The 24584-nt window shown below is 38.5% G+C and overlaps 1 protein-coding gene across 3 annotated transcripts; it reads left to right on the top strand.

The window, feature by feature from the left end:
- The first annotated feature begins 92 nt into the window (after nt 1-92).
- On the top strand, nt 93-24349 carry rhot1a (ras homolog family member T1a). Of its 3 annotated transcripts, XM_067414465.1 has the most exons (21): nt 93-438; nt 1678-1736; nt 1851-1932; nt 2068-2111; nt 2201-2254; nt 2402-2454; nt 3004-3112; nt 3917-4018; nt 4145-4243; nt 4395-4503; nt 8894-9014; nt 9093-9177; nt 9547-9692; nt 9795-9895; nt 9982-10112; nt 10184-10267; nt 10353-10475; nt 11525-11727; nt 14060-14182; nt 21653-21799; nt 23277-24349. In XM_067414465.1, exons 1-21 carry the CDS (start codon nt 402-404, stop codon nt 23392-23394), a joined length of 2130 nt encoding a protein of 709 aa, XP_067270566.1. In that variant the 5' UTR covers nt 93-401; the 3' UTR covers nt 23395-24349. The 3 variants fall into 3 exon arrangements, with proteins under 3 accessions (XP_067270566.1, XP_067270576.1, XP_067270584.1); XM_067414475.1 differs by lacking the exon at nt 21653-21799 and having other exon boundaries at nt 94-438; XM_067414483.1 differs by lacking the exons at nt 14060-14182; nt 21653-21799 and having other exon boundaries at nt 97-438.
- The last annotated feature ends 235 nt before the right edge of the window (nt 24350-24584 follow it).

A 24584-nucleotide genomic window follows, 5' to 3' on the forward strand; every position in this document is an offset into this window, starting at 1 on the left:
TCCTACAGGAGGCAGTATAACATAACTGCGAATGGTAATCAGAAAATGCCAGCGTCAAGAGATCCGCATTTATCCCCAGCTGGGTTCCGTAGTTGCCGGTTATTGGAGGTCAGCCGCCTCTGGCGTGAGCTTGAAATGTGGACCTAGAAATGTCATCAAGTGAATGTGAAGAAAGAAAGCAGTGCCTTCATATACGCGGAAACTCTTTGACTCCATGGCAAGAATCTCATCTGTGTGTTAAACTGGTGCGAACATAAGTTTAATACAGACTGAGACAGACAGAAGTTGATCCGTCCGTTTTGTCCTACACAGGCCTGCGCTATTACATATAGATGCAGGATCAATGATCTACGACAAAGGACTTGTTCAGTTTTTATTTAGATCACATTAAAGTTACAACGATGAGAAAGGACGTGAGGATATTACTAGTCGGAGAGCGTAAGTGAATTAATTCAATGTTTTCCTGTTGTATTATTTGTGACAGCTGGCCGCAGTTACTGAATTGATTCGCATATAACAGTCAACACGCGCTGCTGTTCACTATTATTAATGTATGCAGTTTGTGCAAAATAATGTTTTATCATTTTTACACATTTTCTTTCAGTCATTGGACAATAAATTGACAAGTGATAGAATAAAAGGTGTTGACCAAGAAGAGATAACAACTACTTATTCTAGGGTCTAGTTATTAAGCTTTGCAAGTTAAATGCTTTTAAATGTTGTCTAAGCTGATTACAGTTATCCAACACGTTATATTAATCTGCATGCATGTCCATTGGAAGTAAAATGTAAGTATCATAATTGACCAGATCAGCAGATCCTGACATGAAGGATGACACACCCATCTTTATTATTTGTTGTTAATTTTAGTTAGTTTCATTCTTGTTTATCAGGGTTATTTATAGCAGTTTTTGGAGCAGCTCTCACAGGGCTCTCTAGACTGTAGGAGCTGCCAAACTTTAGATGGGTCAGCCAAAATACTACGTGTCCATGTAAACGTACTGCTCGCCAATGCCAAACTATCAAGCTTCAGAGCAAAGACAACGTCAGTCATATTTTGACATTTCAGCATCTTACAATTTTCAGATAGTTACACCAACACTTTGAGAACATAACATACTGATCATGGTATCATGTGTCTGTTAAACATTTATTTTAAGGATGTTATTGTGTCATTTATATAGTTAAGTACTTTGTGTAGTTTTAATCAACTACTTGTATTTACTATAGGGGGTAGGATTAAGGTTTAGTTGATGGTTTGTTGCCTGTAATTATTTATAATTTACTGTTAATAGCATGGTACATGCAGAGAAAGAAAGTATCAAAATGGTACCTTTAGAGGTACAACAGCTTGCCACTGGGGCAGTACCCTTAAAAGGACATATTTGTACCTTCTTTTTTCTTTTTCTTTTTTTACTACAGAAAGGTTCATAGTAGTCCCTTTTGATAATTTACATTAATATATATCCCCTTTTTAACCACCTTTTTGTTTGCTAGAAATTTTGCAATATGTAAAAGCTGCATGATTGATATTATAGGACATTTCGGCTTTAACCTTGTCAGGTGCCCTTAATAGGGCACTCAAATGTTGACACTACATGCATGGTTCTGGAAATCATTTAGTGCTATGAATAAATCTAGAACCCAGCGGTCACTTTGGAATTCTTTTCTTCACAGCCAAAGTGGGGAAGACCTCCCTGATCATGTCACTCGTCAGTGAGGAATTCCCTGATGAGGTACTCATCAAACTAACTCTGTCAAAGAGACTTGATGAAGCCAATTTTATACTTGCCTAAATGTGTTGCATTAGTGTGGCATTTCTCACTTTTATTGTGTATCTTGTATTGAAGGTTCCTCTCAGAGCCGAAGAGATCACTATTCCTGCTGATGTCACACCTGAGAGAGTGCCCACTCATATAGTGGACTATTCAGGTAATGATGCATGATATCTCATCTCTGTATGATGAGATTCATATGGTCTGCTTCACTATGCAACTTTATTCTGACTAGGTTAATCCTCTGGTGTTTTATTCTGTGCTTTCATGATTTATTTATTTTGTTCCACAGAAGCAGAACAGTCAGACGAGCAGCTTTACCAGGAAATATCAAAGGTGGGGCTGGTTTTAGTCTTTTTGATGACAACATTTAGTTTGATTTGATTGTTTTATTCACCTCCCTAGAGTTTTCTCTCTCTGCACAGGCCAATGTTATATGCATCGTATATTCAGTAAACAACAAGAAATCCATCGAAAAGGTAAGTCTTTTTTTCCCTTGTACGTCAGACAGTTTTAGTTTTTTTCCCCCTTCCTTTAGTTACCAAGCCAAATATATTTCTTTCTATTTAACTTCTCATAGTTTCTAAAAGCTTCTGTTGTGTGTCATATTATTGGCTTCCCTGTAGGTGACAAGTCATTGGATTCCCCTCATCAATGAAAGAACAGATAAGGACAGCAGGTGTGTGGCTTCCTGCCAGGTTTTGGTGGAATCGGGTCTCTTGAATGTGCTTTTGTCATTACACATACTTTTATAAAGAATAGTCTTTATTCTCTCTGTAACAGAAAGATGTGCCTTTTGATGTAACAGAGTATAATTTAACATAATATAACAACATATATTTTAATATATACACTTATTATTGAGGCGCACTCTGTCTTTGAATGATTTATATTTGCAAAATATTATATATTGCAAATATTATATAAGCATCTGCTAAAGAAATACATGGTAGTAAATAATTCACAGGCTGTTATTGTCAGTACAGTAAATACATTAAACAATAACAATGTGTCCTTGTACTCATTGTTCTTTATTCATTTTATGACTTTTTATTGACTTCGTATTCCCAATGAAGATTGTCCTGCTGATTGGCAATAAAAAAATAATCCATGTACCTCCCACATAACAATGAGTTTTTGTTTGGAATTTAGTTTGATGCGAAAATGCCCCTTAGAAATTTACTTTCAAGGATTCTGTCTAAAGCTGTAAAATATATTTATGTCACAGAGTACCATTGATCCTGGTGGGGAATAAATCGGACCTAGTGGAGCACAGCAGCATGGAGACCATCCTACCCATCATGAACCAGTACTCTGAGATTGAGACCTGCGTAGAGGTGAGAAATGCTCTGTCTGAAAAATTTGCTTCTGGTCTGAACGTGTGTGATGACGTGCTGTACATGCCTCTCCAGTCCCTGTAAGACTGAGTGTGTGCAGAGGGGCAGTAGTGCCATGGAGGAAAGTGACATCATGCTTTGGGTCATGTGTCCATTCCTGCTTTACTTGAGGCATTAGTTTCAGTCTTAAAGGAGAGACAGCTCTCGCACTCAGAGTCCAGTGAATGCAAATCAAATCAGTCTGGTACTGCAGGGTGTCTGCTAGTTATTGTTTTTTTTTTTTTTCAAAAAAACAATAATTGTCACTCCCGTAAATGAAAACGATCCCATCAGTCATCCTTAGGTCTATATGACATTCTTCTTTCAGCCAAACACAATCTGAGTTATATAAAAAAATATCCCATCTCTTCCAAGCTTCCTGCTTTATAATGGGAGTGAATTGTAACTTCGATTTTGAAGTCCAAAAAAGTGCATCCATCCACCATGAAAGTAATCCAGGCTCCTGGGGCTTAATAGGGCTTAAAGGAATACTGCACCATTTAGAAAAAGGGCTTTCTCAACTTCTTTCCTACATTTGGATATGTGGGCAAATACCATTTTTGTGCATGCATTGTTTTAGTTTGGCAGGGTCACCGCTAGCTTAGCTTAGCATAATGATTGGAATCCTATGTTGCCAGCTAGCATGTCCAGAGTAAGTGTTAAAAAAATCCCCACATAATTATTTTTTGTGGCTTGCATATTCACAACGAGTACAAATAGCAATGCAGATTAAGACTAGACTTTTATAACTTTATTACTCTTTAGTGTTCAGCCAAAAACCTGAAGAATATCTCAGAGTTGTTCTACTACGCCCAGAAGGCTGTTCTGCACCCAACAGGACCTCTGTACTCTCCAGAAGAAAAAGAGGTAAGAGATTTATTTCTTTTGGCCTGCTGGACTTTATTCTAGCCCCTTTGTATTGCAAAGAAGCACATGAAAAATTCAAATGATCTGTTATGTTTTGGATAATGTTTCTTTCTGTTTATTCTCCAGATGAAACCATCTTGCATCAAAGCACTTACTCGCATTTTCAAAATATCAGATCTTGACAATGATGGCATTCTGAATGATAATGAACTTAATTTCTTCCAGGTGAGAGCAGTTTTTTTCAGCACTCAAATTTCTGTTGCATTTTTATTTTTATATTTCCCTAGATAAATGACAGGAGAGGTAATTTACGCACACAGCTGCACAAACTGCACTTTAAGCAACATTGTTGATGATTGGTGGTCCTGTCTTGCAGAGAACTTGTTTTAACATACCCCTGGCACCTCAAGCCCTGGAGGACGTGAAGAATGTTGTGCGCAAAAATATGTCAGATGGGGTTAAAGACGATGGCCTCACATTGAAGGGTGAGCTGAATAGAAATGCAAATGCCACTGGCTTTGCCATCCCATTGATATCATATAGTTAAAAAGATATTATCATTATTCTCTCTCTCTCTCTCTCTCTCTCTCTCTCTCTCTCTAATAATATTAATATACATTTAAGTATCAGTACGTTTACATGGACACGTAGTATTTTGGCTGACCCATCTAAAGTTTGGCAGCTCCTACAGTCTAGAGAGCCCTGTGAGAACTGCTCCCTGATAAACAAGAGTGAAACTAACTAAAATTAACAACAAAATATTAAAGATGGGTGTCAGGGTCTGCTGATCTTTTTCAATAATGATACTTAAATATATACACTCACCTAAAGGATTATTAGGATCACCTGTTCAATTTCTCATTAATGCAATTATCTAATCAACCAATCACATGGCAGTTGCTTCAATACATTTAGGGGTGTGGTCTTGGTCAAGACAATCTCCTGAACTCCAAACTGAATGTCAGGATGGGAAAGATTTAAGCAATTTTGATCGTGGCATGGTTGTTGGTGCCAGATGGGCCGGTCTGAGTATTTTACAATCTGCTCAGTTACTGGGATTTTCACACACAATCATTACTAGGGTTTACAAAGAATGGAGTGAAAAGGGAAAAACATCCAGTATGTGGCAGTCCTGTGGGAGAAAATGCCTCGTTGATGCTAGAGGTCAGAGGAGAATGGGCCGACTGGCCACTGTGCAGGCAGGTGGTGGTGTAATGGTGTGGGGGATGTTTTTTTTTGGCATTCTTTAGGCCCCTTTAGTGCCAATTGGCTATTGTTTAAATGCCACAGCCTACCTGAGCATTGTTTCTGACCATGTCCATCCCTTTATGACCACCATGTACTCATCCTCTGATGGCTTCTTCCAGCAGGATAATGCACCATGTCACAAAGCTCGAATCCTTTCAAATTGGTTTCTTGAACATGCCAATGAGTTCACTGTACTAAAATGGCCCCCACAGTCACCAGATCTCAACCCAATAGAGCATCTTTGGGATGTGGTGGAACGGGAGCTTTGTGCCCTGGATGTGCATCCCACAAATCTCCATCAACTGCAAGATGCAATCCTATCAATATGGGCCAACATTTTTAAAGAATGCTTTCAGCACCTTGTTGAATCAATGCCACATAGAATTAAGGCAGTTCTGAAGGTGAAAGGGGGTCAAACACAGTATTAGTATGGTGTTCCTAATAATCCTTTAGGTGAGTGTGTGTGTGTGTGTGTGTGTATATATATATATATATATATATATATATATATATATATATATATATATATAATATTAGGGGTGTAACGATACGCGTATTCGTATTGAACCGTTCGGTACGAGGCTTTCGGTTCGGTACGCGGTACGCATTATGTACTGAACGGTTCTTGGACTAATTAATTAGATTTGGAAAAATAAAAAAGTGTGTGAAATATAATAACATGCGTTCAACAATAACCAAAACGACATAACAGGCAATGCCCCTGACACCGCCGAAGTGAAAAAACATAACAAAACACCAAATATGTTTTAGGTTGCTCAGTCAGGTGTTCGCTTACTCAGTAGGCTACGCGCTGAATGCTCGTGGCAAAATGGCTATTGCGTTTAACAAACCAGAAATAGAAGATCCTCCAATAACCAACAGGTCTGGTGTTTGGGTGAACTTTGGATTCTTTGTAAGTAGGGCTGGGATAAACGATTATTTTTTAAACGATTAATCTAACGATTATTTTTTCGATGCATCGATTAATCTAACGATTAATTTTTCCTGTCCGATTCGGTAACGATTCGATTCGATTACCGATTATCTCCCCATTAATTGCCTAATAGCAATTTATACATGTTGATTTAATTATCTGAATAAAAAAACGAATTCCTTAACATTGCAATATATGTTTATTGCTCTTAAAATTCCAAAGTAAGACTATACAAGAGCAATGCATTCAATAAAACCTTGAAAACATAAAGTAGGCTACACACACACACACACAAATAAATAAGTATTAACCTACAACAAAGAAACATATTATACGATTTTTCTATGTATGCAGCTCAGCCTACAGGCTATGCCCATCGATTAAATATCAACAAGTTGGTTAATCAAATCCGGGGACACACTGCAAGCGTGAGCGTCTCGGCTGCGTGGCGTGTCTGTTTTTGTTTCGGCTCCCATGTTAACAGGTTGGAGTTTGCACACTGCCTGTGACGCGCGGAAAACGCGTGCATGCTGGAAATAGAAGAGCGCCTATTTTTCACGTGTGTTGGGAGCGTCTCCGGGCAAAATAGAATAGGAAAAGATGTTTATATATCATTTTGACACGAATACATATTATTAAATTACATTTTCATGTTTGAAAGTCTGTAGGTTTACATAAATGCAAATATATAGGCCTAATTGTAATAATAAAAAAACGTCAATTATCGATTTTGAAAGATTGCAACTGTCAATACAGAACGAAATATTCTGTAGCCTATTTTGCCGTCAATACCATAGATATGTGGCTACTGCCGACGTTTTCTTTGCTGTATCAGTAGGCTATCTCTGTTTAACATTAGGAATAGGGCTTCCCTCCGCATCAATAGCAGCAGCAGCGCCGCGTCAGACACGCTTCTAGTGTGCAAAGGCAGAGAAAACGCCACGCAGCCCCGTGGCTGACCCGCAACAGAAACGCCACGCGCATCCGCGGCATGACAGTGAAAAAAGTTACATGTGGAGTGCATTACGGGCGCCAATATTCCGTTTAAAACCGGAATAGTCCTGGGATGAAACTGCTCACTTAGAGGATGGATACCCTCGGTCACATCAGCGCGATTAGACATTGAACATTTTAAATTTAAAACAGCTTATTATGTAGGTAACGTCAATGTGTCCGATGCTTTCACTTGATGCAAACGTTTGTTTTTGTGATTAAAATACATCAAATATTACCAAAACATCTGTCTTCCTGTGTGCAGAAATTTGTTTATGTAGCCGTGACAACAAAACGCGTGCGCGCATGCCTGTGATTCTCCGTGCGCACCGCGCGCCAACCCCATAGACTGTGGCCACCCCTCAAGCCTTGCACTTCTGAAAGTCTGAGGAGCCACTCGTGTTGCTACCATAGATATACATAATAAATAATATACTTAATTACATAATATACTTTATTATGTACATCTATGGTTGCTACTACTCTCCGGCGCCGCCATCTTTATTTTGAGTCTGACGAATCGACGCGCATATTTTGCGTCGACGTATTTTTTGCGTCGACGCGTTGTCCCAGCCCTATTTGTAAGCTATGATGGTGTTGGCAAGAGTGATGGATAAAAAAACATTTGCTACATGATGGTACAGCAGCGGGAATAATTAATGCCATGTCAACTCATTTACGCCGACAACAAGACAGACATTTCCAACTTATTCAAATTGCAAAAGACATCACCGCGGCGAGTGGCCCATTTATAGCCGCGGATATGAGACCTTACGCCCATTTTCACACTAACTCCGTCTGCAGTGCGTAGTCTATGCGGTGCGTATTTTTTCCGTACCCATGTTAACGGTTGCGGACTGCAAACGCAGCATATTTGAAAGCACAACAGGGTGTGCGGCTCCTGCACCGCATACGCAGTGCAAAACGCACCGCATACGCACTGCAGACGGAGTTTTAAGAACATGCTTAAAGTAATTGAGCCCCGTTACAATGTTCCTTCACGAGCCCATTTCAGCCAGTAATTCCTGCTTTGTCCCAAAAAACAAAAGCACAAAAAGAGAACCAATTGGCCAAAGCAACAGCGGTTGCTCTGACAACAGGCTGGATGTCAAGGGCTACACAAAGCTACCTGAATGTAACGGCACATTACATTATGAATGGGAGCTGAACAGCCACGTTCTTCAGACACGCCCCCTTGAGAGTCAAACAAGTGAGGATTTGGGGGATGACAGAAGCAGTAGTGTGTGAAAAAAGGTGTGGAGAGAGCTAATGTAAAGAGCTAATGTCTTATTCCTCTAACTACATAGAAGATGGGTAAAGTATAACTCCGTCATTGTTCAATGTAAAAAAAAAAAAATCCATACTTTGTTAGTTTTATTAAAAAAATAATTTAAAAAGGTAATTTATCTGCCAATTTTTTCTTTTTTCTGTATCTAAAACATACCGAACCGTACCGAACCGTGACACCAGTGTATCGTATCGAACCGAACCGTGAATTTTGTGAACCGTTACACCCCTAATATATATATATATATATATATATATATACAATAATGGATGGCTAGAGATAATGAAATATATTAAATGATTAATTATTATTAATAACTTAAATAAGTATAAAATAAAGTATTAAAAAATATAACTGCTATGAAATTGTCATTCATCAGGATCTGATTGTGTCCTGTTTTTTTTTTTTAAAGGTTTCCTGTTCCTTCATACACTCTTCATTCAGCGGGGAAGGCATGAGACCACATGGACCGTGCTCAGGAGATTTGGCTATGATGATGATCTGGAGCTGACACAAGAATACCTGTTTCCACTGTGAGTCATTGACGTTGATTATATATCAATCTCAGTGTGAGTCTGATGATGAAACTAGTAATTCAATTGTTTTTCTAGGATAAAAATACCCCCAGACTGCACCACAGAGCTGAACCACAATGCCTACCTCTTTCTCCAGAGTGTCTTTGACAAGCATGACAAGGTGAGCACAGTAAAATGCCATTAAGTTTCCCAAACAGCTGCATTTCAAGGACAGCTATTTATCTTGAGTTTGAATTAAGGTGATTGAACCTGCTGTATGATTAATGACCTGGCCGTTTGTTTAATTACATAATACAAATGTGTATTTTACAGCACCGAAAAGAAGGACGTTAGGTGCCGTTCACATGCATTCTTGTATTTTTAAAAGTTGGCATGAGATGCTAAAAAAAATTAGACATGATGCAAATGTTAAAGATACCCAAATGGCACTTATTTATGTAGAAAATCGATTTAAAAATGTTGGTGAACACATAAGTATGCCCTATTAAAAATGAATCACTTTTTCGCACCCTAATTGTTTGTGTGTCAGGATCGAGACTGTGCACTGTCACCAGATGAGTTGAAGGATTTGTTCAAGGTCTTTCCCTACATGCCCTGGGGTCCTGATGTCAACAACACGGTCTGCACCAATGAGCAGGGCTGGATAACTTACCAAGGCTACCTTTCCCAGTGGACGTGAGTACCATTACAGTACTTAAAAATTGAAACACTGATTATTTTGATATTTACTGTAGTCATTTATTCAAATGTTGAACACACAATTTATCTCCATCTCAGGCTAACAACATACCTAGATGTGCAGCGATGTTTGGAGTACTTGGGTTATCTTGGTTACTCTATTATCCAAGAACAGGAATCACAGGCAGCCGCCATGACAGGTAGGTGTGTTTTAGCATGTATGTTCATTCGTTAATTTATCTGCGAGGCTGATTTATAAACCAATAATGTGTCCTTCCTTGTGCAGTCACCAGGAATAAACGTATCGATCTGCAAAAGAAACAGACCCAGCGTAGTGTTTTCCGCTGCAATGTTCTAGGGGCTCGGGGAAGCGGTAAAAGTGGCTTTCTGCAGGCTTTCCTGGGCCGGAACCTTGCGGTGAGTACAAATGGCCCACAGGGGCATCTAGTGTTTTGACTTTGACTGATTTCTCCCTCTTCATATTACAGCGTCAGAAGAGGATAAGAGAAGACCACAAGTCTTACTATGCCATTAGCACCACTTATGTTTATGGACAAGAGAAATATCTGCTTGTGAGTCAGTCCTTTTGCTTTTTACACTAATGTATAGTCCTCATCATATCTGGCCAGTGCTGATTGACGGTTCTTTCTCTCTCAGCTCCACGAGGTTTTGCCGGACTTTGAGTTCCTGTCTGAGTCTGATCTGGCTTGTGATGTTGTTTGCTTGGTGTATGACATAAGCAACCCGTGCTCCTTTGAGTACTGCGCTAAAGTCTACAAGGTCAGTATATTTATAAAATATGTTTACTGGCAAGACTTCATTCAATGGTCGTTTCAGTAGAATAATTTTCAGGTTATGTTGCTGAAATTGGCCTTTTTACAATTTTAAATTTTCTATTTACATTTTTAAATGTAATTTATACCTGTGATGGCAAAGCTGAATTTTCAGCATCATTACTCCAGTGTTCAGTGTCACTTGATCCTTCAGAAATCATTCTAATATGAGGATTTGCTGCTCAAGAAACATTTCTTATTATTATCAATGTGAAAGCACAAAGCAGTGGTGTTTGAGTAGATTGTTTTTCTTAAAAAGAGCGTTTTAAAATATAAATATTTGATAACAATATAAAGGTCTTTACTGTCACTTTTTTACTGACACAATTTAATGTGTCCTTGCTAAATAAAAGTATTCATTCAATTGTACTGACCACAGACTTTTGAATGGTAGTGTATGTATAGAGTTTGTCCATTGATTCTACAAAAAAACTAGCCTGACAAGCCAGACCCACATTAAGATGTTTGGTCTGGAAACTCACCATTGACGGCTCAATCCGAGGGGCGGGATAAACGGTTGTCTTTCAAACTCCCTCTGCACGCAATAGGATAGCGCTACACCAACCAGAGCAATGAAGAAGGTGATGTAGTCAGAGTGTTTTTTTTTAAAGAATGACTTCAGTGCCGTTCTTTTCTCAAAGAAAAGCTTAACTCCAAGTCTTCCAGAGTCATGGCCAAGGCCGATTCAAAAGGCCGCGGATCGCCAGCTTCTTTGTTTTCAAGTTGCATGCAGAATTGCTGCAACTCTGCTGTCATTATGTTAAGCCCCACCCACCGACTCTATACACAATGTGATTGGCCTGACTAGAGTTTGGTTTTTCCAGCTCGCAAGCCAACGGAGAGTTGTTGGACTACCCTGTCTGTAAATTACATTTACTGCTGCTAGGGTGCATCTAGATTTCTTGACTATAAACAACAATAAAAAGTTCAATAAAAAACAGAAGTATAATTAAAACAGAAATTATTTATTTTTAACAACATGATGTCTTTTCACAGAAACACTATATGGACAGCAAGACACCCTGTGTGATTATTGCCGCCAAGTCAGACCTGCACGAAACGCGTCAGTACTACAGCCTGACCCCATTGGATTTCTGCCGGAAACACAAGCTTCACCCGCCACAGCTGTTCACCTGCAACTCAGCCGAAGCACCCAGCAAAGACATCTACACCAAACTCACCACCATGGCCATGTATCCGTGAGTATATACCTCTAGCCCCTTCTTTGACCCAACCAATCTGCCCTGCTTTCTGCTGCTCCTGTTAGATTGTTATTGGCTCCTTTGGCTCTCCCTGCTCACCTCTTTTGTGCTTGTCTATCTAGTTATTGTCTCCTTGTGCTTTTAAAGCTGTTAGGAAGGTGCAATAGTAGTATCTAGAAAGTAGTTTCTTTGGTGCGGTTTTGGAGGCATTCAAGTATCGTTTGTTCCTTTGTCTTTTACTGTACTGCATAATATCAGATAAAATGGTTTTGTAGTGGCTGGTGGTGATGGAAGTTATGCTCTTTCCTAAGGCTGTGTACAAGTGCTTCGTTTGAAATAATAACAATATCATTTTATTTTTGAATTTTGTTATACTAAAGGTTTTGTGTGTGGAAACACAGACTCATGGTCCAGTTTATACAATGCAGAGTACTTTAGTTTTGGTAATGCATTCTTACGAAAGAACAGTTTAAATATGTCATTCAAACTATATATTTAATTAAAAAAAATTATTTATTATTTTATAACTTTTTTTTTTTTTTTTGTAGGGCTGCACAGTTTGACCAAATAACCTGCTTACATGTAAATGAAAACTGTGGCCGTTGCTCCAAAACATGCAGTGCTCATATTTATAGAATTAAATTGATAATCGCATCGCCATATCACAATTTTTGTTTTATTTCTTAGTTATATTACTTAAAGGTAGGGTAGGTAAGAATTGGTTGAAAAAGGTTTTTCCCTAAATTTGTTTAAACTTTCTTTATATATCAATACATAATTAAAATGTAAGTACTCTGAAAAAGAAAGTATAAAACATCAGTGTCTGTAGACCTCTCACGACTGTTTTAAAGCTCATTATTTCCATTCACTCCACCTTCTCTCTTCTGGGCTCTTTCCAAAGCCACGCCCCCAAAACGTATGAACAGCCGACCTCTCAGCTGGAAGACGCATTATTTACCTGAGACGAGCAGAGAGAAAGGAGCGGAGTGCATGTAGTGACATTATCATTCATTCAAATGTCACACTGCACGCGCATGTAGTCCGTTGACAGCATAGATATGTGTACATATGGTTGACAGGGCAGAAGCAGTGCATATGGAGAGCGGGAGCCACGCGCGTCCGACGCTCGTCTGTTGTGCATTCTGGCAGCATTTGTCTCGCTTATCACTCGCAGCTGAACCGTGTATTGCAAATACAGACTGTAATATCGTCCATTCTGTCACATTTGCCAGTGTTCTCCTCCAAGATGTGCTTTGATTTATGACGGGCAGCATATATCTGCTGCAAATGCCCTATTCCCAAACACACATGGATATAATGAGCTGTATATATGTTGTTCACTTGATAAATGCTACAATAAAGTTAGGATACGCTTACTCTTAATCATTTAAACAGGCCTTGGAAGTTTGGGCAAAATCTTCTGGCAGTGATGTATTTTCGTGTCTTTTATTATTTATTTCACAGCGCTGGGTGGTATGTGGTGATTGTGAAACACACGAAACACTGCACTACATGATTTTATGGTGAAATCGGTTATTTTTCATGTTGATCAGGTCAAGTTGATCAAGAACTAATATGCGCAGTGGCTTTAATTCAGCGTGAGCAGCGTAGCAAAAATAGACAACAGACTCGCTGACAGGAGGGCAGAAATACTCTCTGCATTATGCCGAGAATTACTCTGCATAAACAAAACATTTTGTTTAATTTAAACACTTTCAATGGGTCAATGTTTGTTTTCGCATACATTTTCCATCTACGTATACATATCTATGCTTGAACTCCTCAAATCAAATGGGTGCGCACATGTGGGCAGATCCTGTAGCAAAAGGGGTGGTAGAAATGGTAGGAGGAGAGTGACAGTCGCCCAAGCCAATCACTAGTTTCGTCCTGAACGAAAATAATGAGCGAGGTTTATTGCAGATTAAAAAGTTTTATATACATATAAAGAAAGTTTAAACAAATTTGGACAAAAGTGTTTTAGATAATTCTTACCTACCCAACCTTTAATTGTTCAGCACTACTTAAACTTTTTGCTTTAGCTTGTTTTGCTAAGTTGTATTAATATTACATTTTTATATGTTTGGATTATGATGTTTCAAGCCTTCCCATTCTGCTCTTTATTTTCCTGTTTTTTCCTTTTGCGTAAATTGTCAATAGATTGCCGTTTTTCCTCTTTCCCCAGCAATTGAATAGTTTTTTTAAATTTTTATTTTTAAAACTGTGCTTACCTCCCTGCACTATTTCATGTCCAATCCCAAGTGGAGGATCCAGTTCTCTTGGAACTTCGTCACATGATACTGATTCTTCCTGTCTGTGTGTGTTTCTGCAGCCACGCCAAGTTACGCTGCATGTGCAGCTGCAACAGGTGCACCTTTTGCATCAGTCACAACCTCCTGAACTCTGAGCTGGTGCGCTCGGTAAAGGCTAAGCTCTACAGTGCAGTTCTGAACAGGTCTCTGAGTACAGCTCCAAATACCCCCACTCTCTTTCTTCGCTAGGCGATTTCTAACCTCAGCTTCTTAACACACCTTCACTTGCTGTTGGCCTGACAGGTTTACATTGCATATCCACAGAGGGATGTTGGGAAATTGTCTGGCTATATGTTAAATTGATGAAGCCTGTTATTTTAAGTTTGTGTCACTGAAAGGTATGCCCCCCCAAAAAAGAAAAAGAAAAAAATTGTCACCCTCAAGTTGTTCCAAAACTGAACTTCTTTGTAATTTCTTTGTTCTGCTGAATGCAAAGGAAAATATTTGGAAGAATGTTTGTAACCAATCAGACTACTAGGAATATAGTAGTCAATAGGTTCTCAGATCTGCTTGGTTACAAACATTCTTCCAATATCTTTCTTTGTGTACAACAAAACAGAATTTTGGAACTTGGGGAAGAGTAAATAATGGCAATTTCATTTTTTAGTAAACTATCCCTTGAATTTATTAGACCGGGTCGCCAATGGCCAGAATAACTTTTCATCCACACAAGGGCCAAACATATGGCATTATAGCAATTGATTAACATTGTATTTGAATATAACATTTTCTAAGTGATTCATAGGAGGCATGGTATTGCACTAATTTCTGCTTCAGCCTGTGATGCATCTTACCAGTGATGCGCAGGTCAATGTATAAACAACCTGCACCTGACCAATGTTTTCAACTAACCCACCCGCAACTCAGACCGCAAAAAAGAAAATTTTGTACCCGACCCGCTTCCTGACGCATTTTTTAAAAGTAGTAAATGCTGACGTATCGTCAATTGATTTCTTTTATTTTCTTTTTCTTAACAAATAAGATGATGCATGTGTTTATCTAATCGAAGTGCGTCTCTCCCCCGACTTCCCAACAAAAATAATCCCAAAATCCCATTGAAACCTATAGCAACACTGCAAAAAGTAGCTATTCCTCAAATGTTGGACATTTTATTGTTTATTGACTCCTAATACAGTCTACTTCTACATGTTGATGCCTTCTCAAGCCCCCGTAGTACGCACAGAATTTTTTAGAATTCCGCAAGGTGCTACTAGTTTCGCAGAAACTAAATACTGTAAGCACTAAGCTCCATGTGATCAGCTGCAATGTGAAAAAGTTTAAAACAAAAACAAACTAAGTAAGAGAGAGCGATATAAACAGTGTTCTGATATCTCACGAAGAGAAATCACTGTCTGAGTCCTGTATAAACAACCTGCCATTGCTAATACAGTATGTAAGGAACATTTTAATACAGTACATTTAAGGAAACCCCTTCCTCAAAAATATTACATGCAAATGCCATGCCACGGCGAGCCAGACTAAAAACCTACTTGTAGCGCCCTTCCTTATAGCTGATGACCGTTCTAAATAAATCGGAGTTGACTGAAGATGTTGATAATATCATCATATTCTGTAGTTCACTTTCAAACGACAAAAGTGTTATGGTGTCCTGTCATCTTTGTCAAGATGTGTTTCCTTCTTAAATGTCATAAATTGCAGTTTAGCCATGTTTTAATAACAAAACAAAAAAGCGCTGCTGGTTGGAATCAAATCCGGATATTGCTGCAAAGAAAACCACAACATTACTACTGGCGTGAACGTAATTGAAGAGACGAATTATCATATTTTCATTAATATTAGAATAGAGTTCTAATGCATGACAAAATAAATCACATTTAAAACAATCATTGAAGAATTGTTAAACGTTAGAAAATAGTATTATTTAAAAAAGAAAAGAAATCCCTGTATTTAACGAATGGGCAAGCTGTCAATCTGGGTGTGCACAGGCCCACCCGTAGCTAGTATGCTACGCTGTGTAGAAATAATATTAAATTAACCGTCCCTGGGTTGAGACGGTTTCTTCTAGCCTGCACGCGTATGCTGGAACACAGAGGATCCTCCTTGCCAATGTATTTAATTGTAAATTGTGTCTAGTACTATATAAATTACAAAGGTTTAATTTGCATCTTTAATTCAAACGACCTGACCAACCACAACCCAAATATCATTAAAAATATTTTTGGATGACTCGTTCCCGCGGTGACCGCAGGCACCCGCTCATTTTGGATCAACTCGCTCATCACCGCATCTTACCAATCGTAGTATTGTACCTTAACCCAGTTTGCAAAGCACTGACTGAATCCTGCCTGTATGCTTGAGCTTAAGACTCATGTTAAGTAAAACTAGAGATGGGAATCATTTACTTTTTTAAATTGAGACATTACTCATTTTATTCAGCAAAGACACATTACATTGATCAAAAGTGACAGTAAAGGCTTTTACATTGTTACAACTTTCAATTACAATTTCGCTTTCTCAGAAAAAATGTGAGCAGCACAAATGCTTTCAACATTTATGATAAATGTTTCTTGAGCATCAAATCAGCATATAATGATTTCAGAAGGATCATGTGACACTGAAGACTAGTGTAAGGATCCTGACATTTTAGCTTTGACCTTAGAAATAAATCACATTTCTTAATGTATTACAATAGAAAAGTTAAATTGTAATATTTTTTCACTTTTTTAAATCAAATCAATGCAGCATAAATGTCAAATTCCTAATGATTTCCATTTCTAGTTCAGATGTTCTCAGTCATGCAGCCTTGTTTCCTTTTATATCTGCAAATGGATATGGTTGTTCTCAAACATGCCATAAATGTGAAAACTACATGTTTATTAGGGCATCCCTTGGATTTTGGACAGAATAAGACAGATTTGCATTTATCATCATGTTATGATGCTTATCCCTATCCAATTGAGGTGGATATGCAAGAAGGAAATCTGCACTAATTTACTCACCCTTGCTCCAGGTTCTTTTTTCTCCATACTGAGCAGTTGCTGTATTAGATTTGGTAGATCTGCTAATCTTTTCTTACTGCCTATAAAACACCAGGTGAAATGCATGGGTGTGAGTTGTATTTCCTTATTCACAGAAAGAATAAGTGACCATTAATGTTTAAAGTTAGTGAAACACTAAACCTTTTATATAATTTTCTTCAACGCATGTGCCTTTCTTACACCTCTATGGTTTTTAATCTCACAAAATTAATTTGGTCGAACCTTTTTTTTTTTATATCAAAGTCCTTCTGTTTATTGAATTTAATCTTGTGAATTTGTTTTGTTCTGTCCCTCCATAGGTGTTCCTTTTCATTTGTTTGGCTGGCTCTTTTTGTCTTTGTTTTGCATCTCTTAACATCATGTTAGCGGTCTCTAATTGGACATCTGTCCCTCTCTCTCTAACCATGTCATGTTTCTCAGCACTAGTTAAGATAGCTTCCTCGGGACTAACTGTCCATATGCAGATCTCTAAAGGGCTTCGTTTGGGTTGCATTGTGCCCATAATTGAGTGGCTAACATGTCTAACCTGTTGCTGCTAATATAGTGTTTCATCTATAAAACAAGCTTCTCTTGCCATTATTGTTTGGTGTTTTGACAGATAGTATTTTTTGCCTATATTGTTTAATCAGTGTTTTAAAGTCAGTCTTATGTTTAAGATGTGTATGGTCTTTATATTCAGGTTATTGATTGGTTGTCCATACCACAGCTCTCTGTAGATTTCAGAGTTAAATTTTATTTAAAAAAAGGACTTTTACAAAATATGCACAGAGGGTTGAACAATGAAACTGAAGAACTGGCCAAAATAGTGTTTGAGGTTTGTCACTTACATAAGTGCAGCCTGTTGTTCATTAGGAGTCAATATACATGGTCAGGCTTGTACAGGTGCTGGTCATATAATTAGAATGTCATCAAAAAGTTGTTTTATTTCACTAATTCCATTCAAAAAGTGAAACTTGTTCAGTATAATCATTCATTACACACAGACTGATTATAAATATTTCAAATGTTTCTTTCTTTTAATTGCGATTATAACTGACAACTAAGGAAAATTCCAAATTTAGTATCTCAGAAAATTAGAATATTACTTAAGACCAGTACAAAGAGAGGATTTTTAGAAATCTTGGCCAACTGAAAAGTATGAGCATGTACAGCACAAAACTTAGCTGGGGCTCATTTTGCCTGAATTACTGGAGCAATGCGGCGTGGCATGGAGTCGATTAGTCTGTGGCACTGCTCAGGTGTTATGAGAGCCCAGGTTGCTCTGATAGTGGCCTTCAGCTCTTCTGCATTGTTGGGTCTGGCATATCGCATCCTTTTCACAATACCCAATAGATTTTCTGTGGGGTAAAAGTCAGGCATGTTTGCTGGCTAATTACGAATAGTGATACCACGGTCCTTAAACCAGATACTGGTTGCTTTGGCACTGTGTGCAGGTGCCAAGTCCTGTTGGAAAATAAAATCTGCATCTCCATGAAGTTGGTCACCAGCAGGAAGCAAGAAGTGCTCTAAAACTTCCTGGTATACGGCTGCTTTGACCTTGGACCTCAGAAAACACAGTAGACCAACACCAGCCATCACTGACTGTGGATACTTTACACTGGACCTCAAGCAATGTGGATTGTGTGCCTCTCCTCTCTTTCTCCAGACTCTGGAGCCCTGATTTCCAAAGGAAAATGCAAAATTTACTTTCATCAGAGAACATAACTTTGGACCACTTACCAACTTTTTGTCTTTAACCCAGGCAAGGTGCTTCTGAAGCTGTCTGTTGTTCAATACTGGCTTGACTCAAGGAATGCGACAGCTTAAACCCATGTCTTGCATACGTCTGTGCGTAGCGGTTCTTGAAGCACCGACTCCAGCTGCAGTCCACTCTTTGTAAATCTCCCCCACATTTTTTTAATGTGTTTTATAATCCTCTCCAGGGTGCGGTTAACCCTATTCTATTCTTGGTTTTCATTCTTGGTTGCTAGGCAACGTGGGGGAGAGGACGCTGGCGTTGTCTGTTCGCCGCTTCTCCACCCACAAATCATGTTAATGTACTATTAGATTTAGATTTTATTTTAATTCCTTATGTTTGTGACTAGTCTAACAGTCAGAGCTACAATTGGGGCTGTTGCTGATTGCTGGCAGCCACTGAGAGGACGTTGTTCGTCGTTTTCCACCGCTTCTCTAATATTTATGTTTGAATTGCTGCGGTTGGTTCTGGTTTGGAGGACATTTGATGTTTCTCGCCGCGGCTGCTCACTGGTGGTCTCCCTTGGGCTTAAGCTGCATGGTGGCTGAAGTTTGCACCGGGCTAGCGTCATCTGGGCCATCGTCATCGGCGTCCGGCATGATGTTGGGATGTTCCGCTTCTCGGCTGCGCCGCTGTTCCGTCCTGCATTGCGGCCGTGGAGCGGCTTGGACATCTGCGCCGACCCCGGTGTGTCCACAGAAGTGCCCGGAAAAATGTTCTGCCTCCTGCATGGTGCTGCGCCGATCCCCATCGTTTGAATCGTCATGAAGACCCATCATCTGGTCTTCATCTGTCGTGCCTCGGCGATGTCATCGGGACACTGCCGCTGGGAGAAATCTGAAACATGGAGTGGACCACAGTGTGCTGCGGAGCTAACAGAGACTTCCACCATCAGCTGTTTTCTGTTCACCATCAGCTCTGTTTCTGTTCTGTTTTCTGTGTTGGTTGATTGTTTGTAGTATTCTATATTTTTACTTGTTATCCATCTTTTGTTGTTATCCCCCCCCCCCCCCCCCCTTGTTGTACTTTGAGATTCTTCGGAATGAAAAGTGCATTACAAATAAAATCTATTATTATTATTGCAACTACACGTTTTTCTACCACATCTTTCCCCTCTCTTCGCCTCTCTATTAATGTGCTTGGACACAGTTCTGTGAACAGCCAGCCTCTTTTGCAATGACCTTTTGTGTCTTTCCCTCCTTGTGCAAGGTGTCAATGGTCATGTTTTGGACAACTGTCAAGTCATCAGTCTTCTTCATGATTGTGTAGCCTACAGAACTAGACTGAGGGCGCGACTCAATCATCTCACTAGTCCACTAGTCTGGGCACTGATCAGGGAGTCAGCCCATTGACTTATGTCCTAATCAGTGCCCTGACTAGTGGACTAATGAGATGATTGAGATGCGTCCTGAGAGACCATTTAAAGGCCTATTCATGTGTTTTGAGTTAATTAGCTGATTACAGTGTGGCACCAGGTGTCTTCAATATTAAACCTTTTCATAATATTCTAATTTTCTGTGATTTGGGAATTTCCTTAGTTGTCAGTTATTATAGTCAAAATTAAAAGAAATAAACATTTAAAATATATCAGCCTGTTTGTAATGGGGAATGAATATAATATACAAGTTTCACTTTTTTAATAGAATTAGTGGAATAAATAAACTTTTTGATGATATTCTAATTGTGACCAGCACCTGTATAGCCAAACCTTTGGGCAATCACGCCAATGTTGAATGTTGGTTTCATTGGTCCCAACGTTCCAAATCTTGGACTGTAAACATTGTGAAACATGTATTGCTCTCTGATGAGTCCATATTCACTGTCTTTTCCACATCAGTGGGAGTTATGTTGTGGAGAAGCCCCAAAGAGGCTTAACATCCGGACTGTTGATACACAGAGTGAAGCATGGGGTGGATCAGTGATGGTTTGGGTTGTAATATCAGGGCTTTCCCTACTGTGCTTGATGGACACGTCATGGCCAAGGCCTAACAAATTATTCTGGAGGACCATGTGCACCTAACGATTTCAACTTTTGTACCTTTAAGGGGGTGCTATGTATCTGCATGATAATGCACCAATACACGCAGCAAGACTTGTGACACATGTGGTTTGATGAACATGAAAGTGAAGTTTAACATCTTACATGGCCACCAGATCTAAATATGTTTGAGACAATTTGAGGTATTTTGCAAGACTCAATTCAGACTTTTTTCTTCCATCAGCATCACATTCTAGAAGAACAATGGCTCAGAATCCCTCTGGTCACTTTGTAGGACGTGTGTCTGCCATATCCAAGATTAATTGATGCCGTATTGGCTGCAAAAGGAGGCTCTACACCAGGGTTTCTCAAACTCTGCCCTGAAAAGCCAATGTCCTGCAAGGTTTAGCTCCAACCCTGATTAAACTTGGCTGATCCTGAACACCTTGATTAGTTTGCTCAGCCGTGTTTAATCAGGTTTGCAGCTAATCTCTGCAGGAGAGTGGCCTTCCATTACAAAGTTTGAGGAACCCTGCTCTGCACAATACTAATACATTTCTGTGGTCTAAAGCCAGGTGTTTCATTTTCATTGTCCAACTTTGTGTGTGTGTATTATTATTATTATTATTATACATTTATAATTTTATAATTACATTTAAAGTGGCATGTATTGCGAAACTTAAAACACTAAAAAGTAATTTAATAAAATGAATTCAGAAAAAAGAATTCAGAATTCCCAGTATGTTCGTTTTAGTGACAACGCTGCTATTTCTCAGTAATAAATATAGTGTTGTATAAGACTGTGTATGTTTACAGCATGCGGTGAGCAGTGGGGTATGTTGGGTGGTCCTGTCGGGTGTGTGGTTTTTGAACTGCCATGCTGTGTGCATGTGTGTATAAGGTTGAGATCTTTTATACAAGATGTGGGAACGTTTCTGTTGGCTGACGAGGAGTCCGGCCTCACCCATCAGGTTCATGCAGTCAGCTATGTAGAGGACTCAGTCTACGTGGAGTCGTCTGTCGACCCGTTTGTCCCCATTTGTGACAGGTAAAGACCCCCTTCCTGGGGTACAAGGTGCCACAATGGGTTTTTAAATGGGATTTTAAGTTAAAAGAAAAATCTTCTTGACAGGTTTACAGTGAGGTGGTTAAATAAAGTTAATTTCTTCTTCACTTTTATTAATCTTTTTCCCCCACCATATCCTTAAGGTATCTGCAGATGCCTGGATTGAACTCTGCATATTACTCTGTATTATTTGTTGCTTTGTGAATGCCATAATCATATTGCTTTGGTGAGTTATTTTACTTCAGCTACATATATTTTTCATAGGTTTCATGCAAAAAAAAACATTGCTCCGATAAACCTTTTGAAGTTTTGTGTCTGAATCTGGAATTTAGATGGGTAGTGTTGAGCTGTTTCAACTTTCTAGATGTGTTGGATGAGTTTAATCTCTCAAGAAACCCTTTTTGTTCCAGTAGTGTTTCTCTTTCGACCTCTCTTTGCAGTCTGAGCAGTGTGCTTTAAACATGTTTGGCTTTTTGTCCTTGAAAATATTAGCCGACTGTCTCGTGCTTTCCTCTGCTTTCACATGCTGCGTTTTTTTGCAGTTTCAGCAGCTCCTCTGTCTTTGTATATTATGATATGTCCAAAAGCAAAGCAAAATGCAATTTTATTAATTAAAAATCATACTATATGCTTAAATACCTATAAATGGAATAATAAAAAGTTATAAAATATAATAAAATAATTTATCACAGTGAATTTTCATGAAATATCATACTCTTTCTTTACCATGAATTGTAATAATCCAGTGAGATTTTTATATGCACAGTCTGACAACAGCCGGTATGATCCACACAGAGGTCTTATCTCACCGTCATCGAGTCTCCAAGGCACTTGAAGAAACCTACCTGTAAAGCTATTATGTGCAAGTGTATCTTCTAGAACAAAAGCTTTTTTAAATGCAAAGCATGGTCACTCACACCAAATATTGATTTAGGTAATAGAAGTTTATTAATAAAAAATATATTTATTAAAAAGCATGGTCTAAAATGTTTCACAGTACTGTGGCTTTGCAGTTAGGTTTCTTCAAACGTCTTAGAGAAGTCACCACAGTTCTTCTGGATATCATCATGTGATCACAGACTGACTCGATGACGGTGGGATCAGATCTCTGTGTGGATCATACCGGCTGTTGTGCATACTAATATCTCACTGGATTACAATTCTTGGCTAAATGAATGTTTGGAAATGTAAACTGACATTTCCTAGTGGCACACTACAACAAAATAAATAAATAATTGGCCTAACCTTTTTTATTTTAAAATATTAATGTCCCTAAGACTTTTGTACAGCACTCTGTATAAAATGTTTAGTTGAAGAATGTTAGACAACAATCTAGCACTACTTTTATTTTGTCATTTGTCATATCTCACAAACCGTATGAACAGTGTCTGTTGTTCTATGTCCTATGAAGTGTCTCAACAATCCTGTTATTTCTCTTTCCTTTGCTTTTTTTTTACAGACACATGACCCAAGCTGACCTGAAAAACTCTACGTTTTGGCTAAGGGCAAGTGTCGGTGCCACCGTGTTTGCTGTTCTTGGCTTTGCCATGTACAAAGCTCTTCTCAAGCAGCGGTGATCAGTGCAACCGGCATGTTATAGCAACCCAGGCCCTCTAAAAGAAACTACAAAACCCCTGATCCCTCATTCCATCCTTATTACATGTAGGACAGAAGATTCCTAGAAATAGTTAGCTACGTTTTGTATCGTTAACTGCCTTTCCCAAACCAAGTGTTATAGGAACTCGCCTCATCAGCCATGTGCTGGAACGGGACATCTACAATATGGCAGGAGCTGTAATCGCTTCCTGTGCTGAGCCGACGTGAGGTTTTTATTAATGCACACTGATGTTTTCCTCAGGTCAGTATAATTGGTGTGACCTATATTGAAAAGAGACAGCAGAGCGTCAGGATGTACTCTGGTGGGTGACTGAACTCTGTTTATATATGTATATATCTTACTGGACATTATAAGATTGTCTCTAGCTAGTGAACAAACCATATTTGAACTGTATCACATAGAGATAGACTCGTGCTAGAGGGAGAAGCACAAAAACAAAGCCATTTCTCACATGTAAAGGTCATTTTGCTCTCATCACATGACAGCTGTTTATTAATTTATTAGCTTTTTTCTATGTTGTTTTTGGCATTGCTTGAAACATGCATAGAACAATGAGTTATTTTATGCAATTCTTGGTTTTTATTTTGATAAGTTATATATATATATTTTTTTTTTTTTTTTTTTTCCATACATCTCATGGCCTTTATAAAAATTACGCACAGGAAAACCCTTTTTTATTTTCTGTAATATGGCATAACTAGGTTTATTCCAAACCAGATTAAAAAGTAATTCTTACTACTTTACAAGGACTGTATTGAAACTTCCCAACTAACAATCATGTAGAGACAGTCTATTTGTTTGTCTAATGTTTTAGCTCTAATGCATATGTAACTTTCAATGCAATGTTCTCTATTTAAAACCATGGGATTGTTGCACTTGTGGGTTTTCAAATACTGACAATAAATAATTGTGTGAATAAATCAGGCTGTTGTGTTTACTTCAGAGATGCTGCCTATTTGAATTTGACTTCATTTTTTTATTTATTGTTGCAATAATGGAAAATGTATTACTATATGCTCAAATAATAGTAATAATAGTTCATTAATAATAATTTAGCATTAAAAAATAAGCCAATTTAATTACCTTTTTATTTTTGTGGCAGTTAAATACATTACTCTATTTGCTCAAATAATATAGTATTTTTTTTTG

This window comes from Pseudorasbora parva, chromosome 2 (assembly GCF_024679245.1).
Source record: "Pseudorasbora parva isolate DD20220531a chromosome 2, ASM2467924v1, whole genome shotgun sequence".
Lineage (NCBI taxonomy): Eukaryota > Metazoa > Chordata > Actinopteri > Cypriniformes > Gobionidae > Pseudorasbora > Pseudorasbora parva.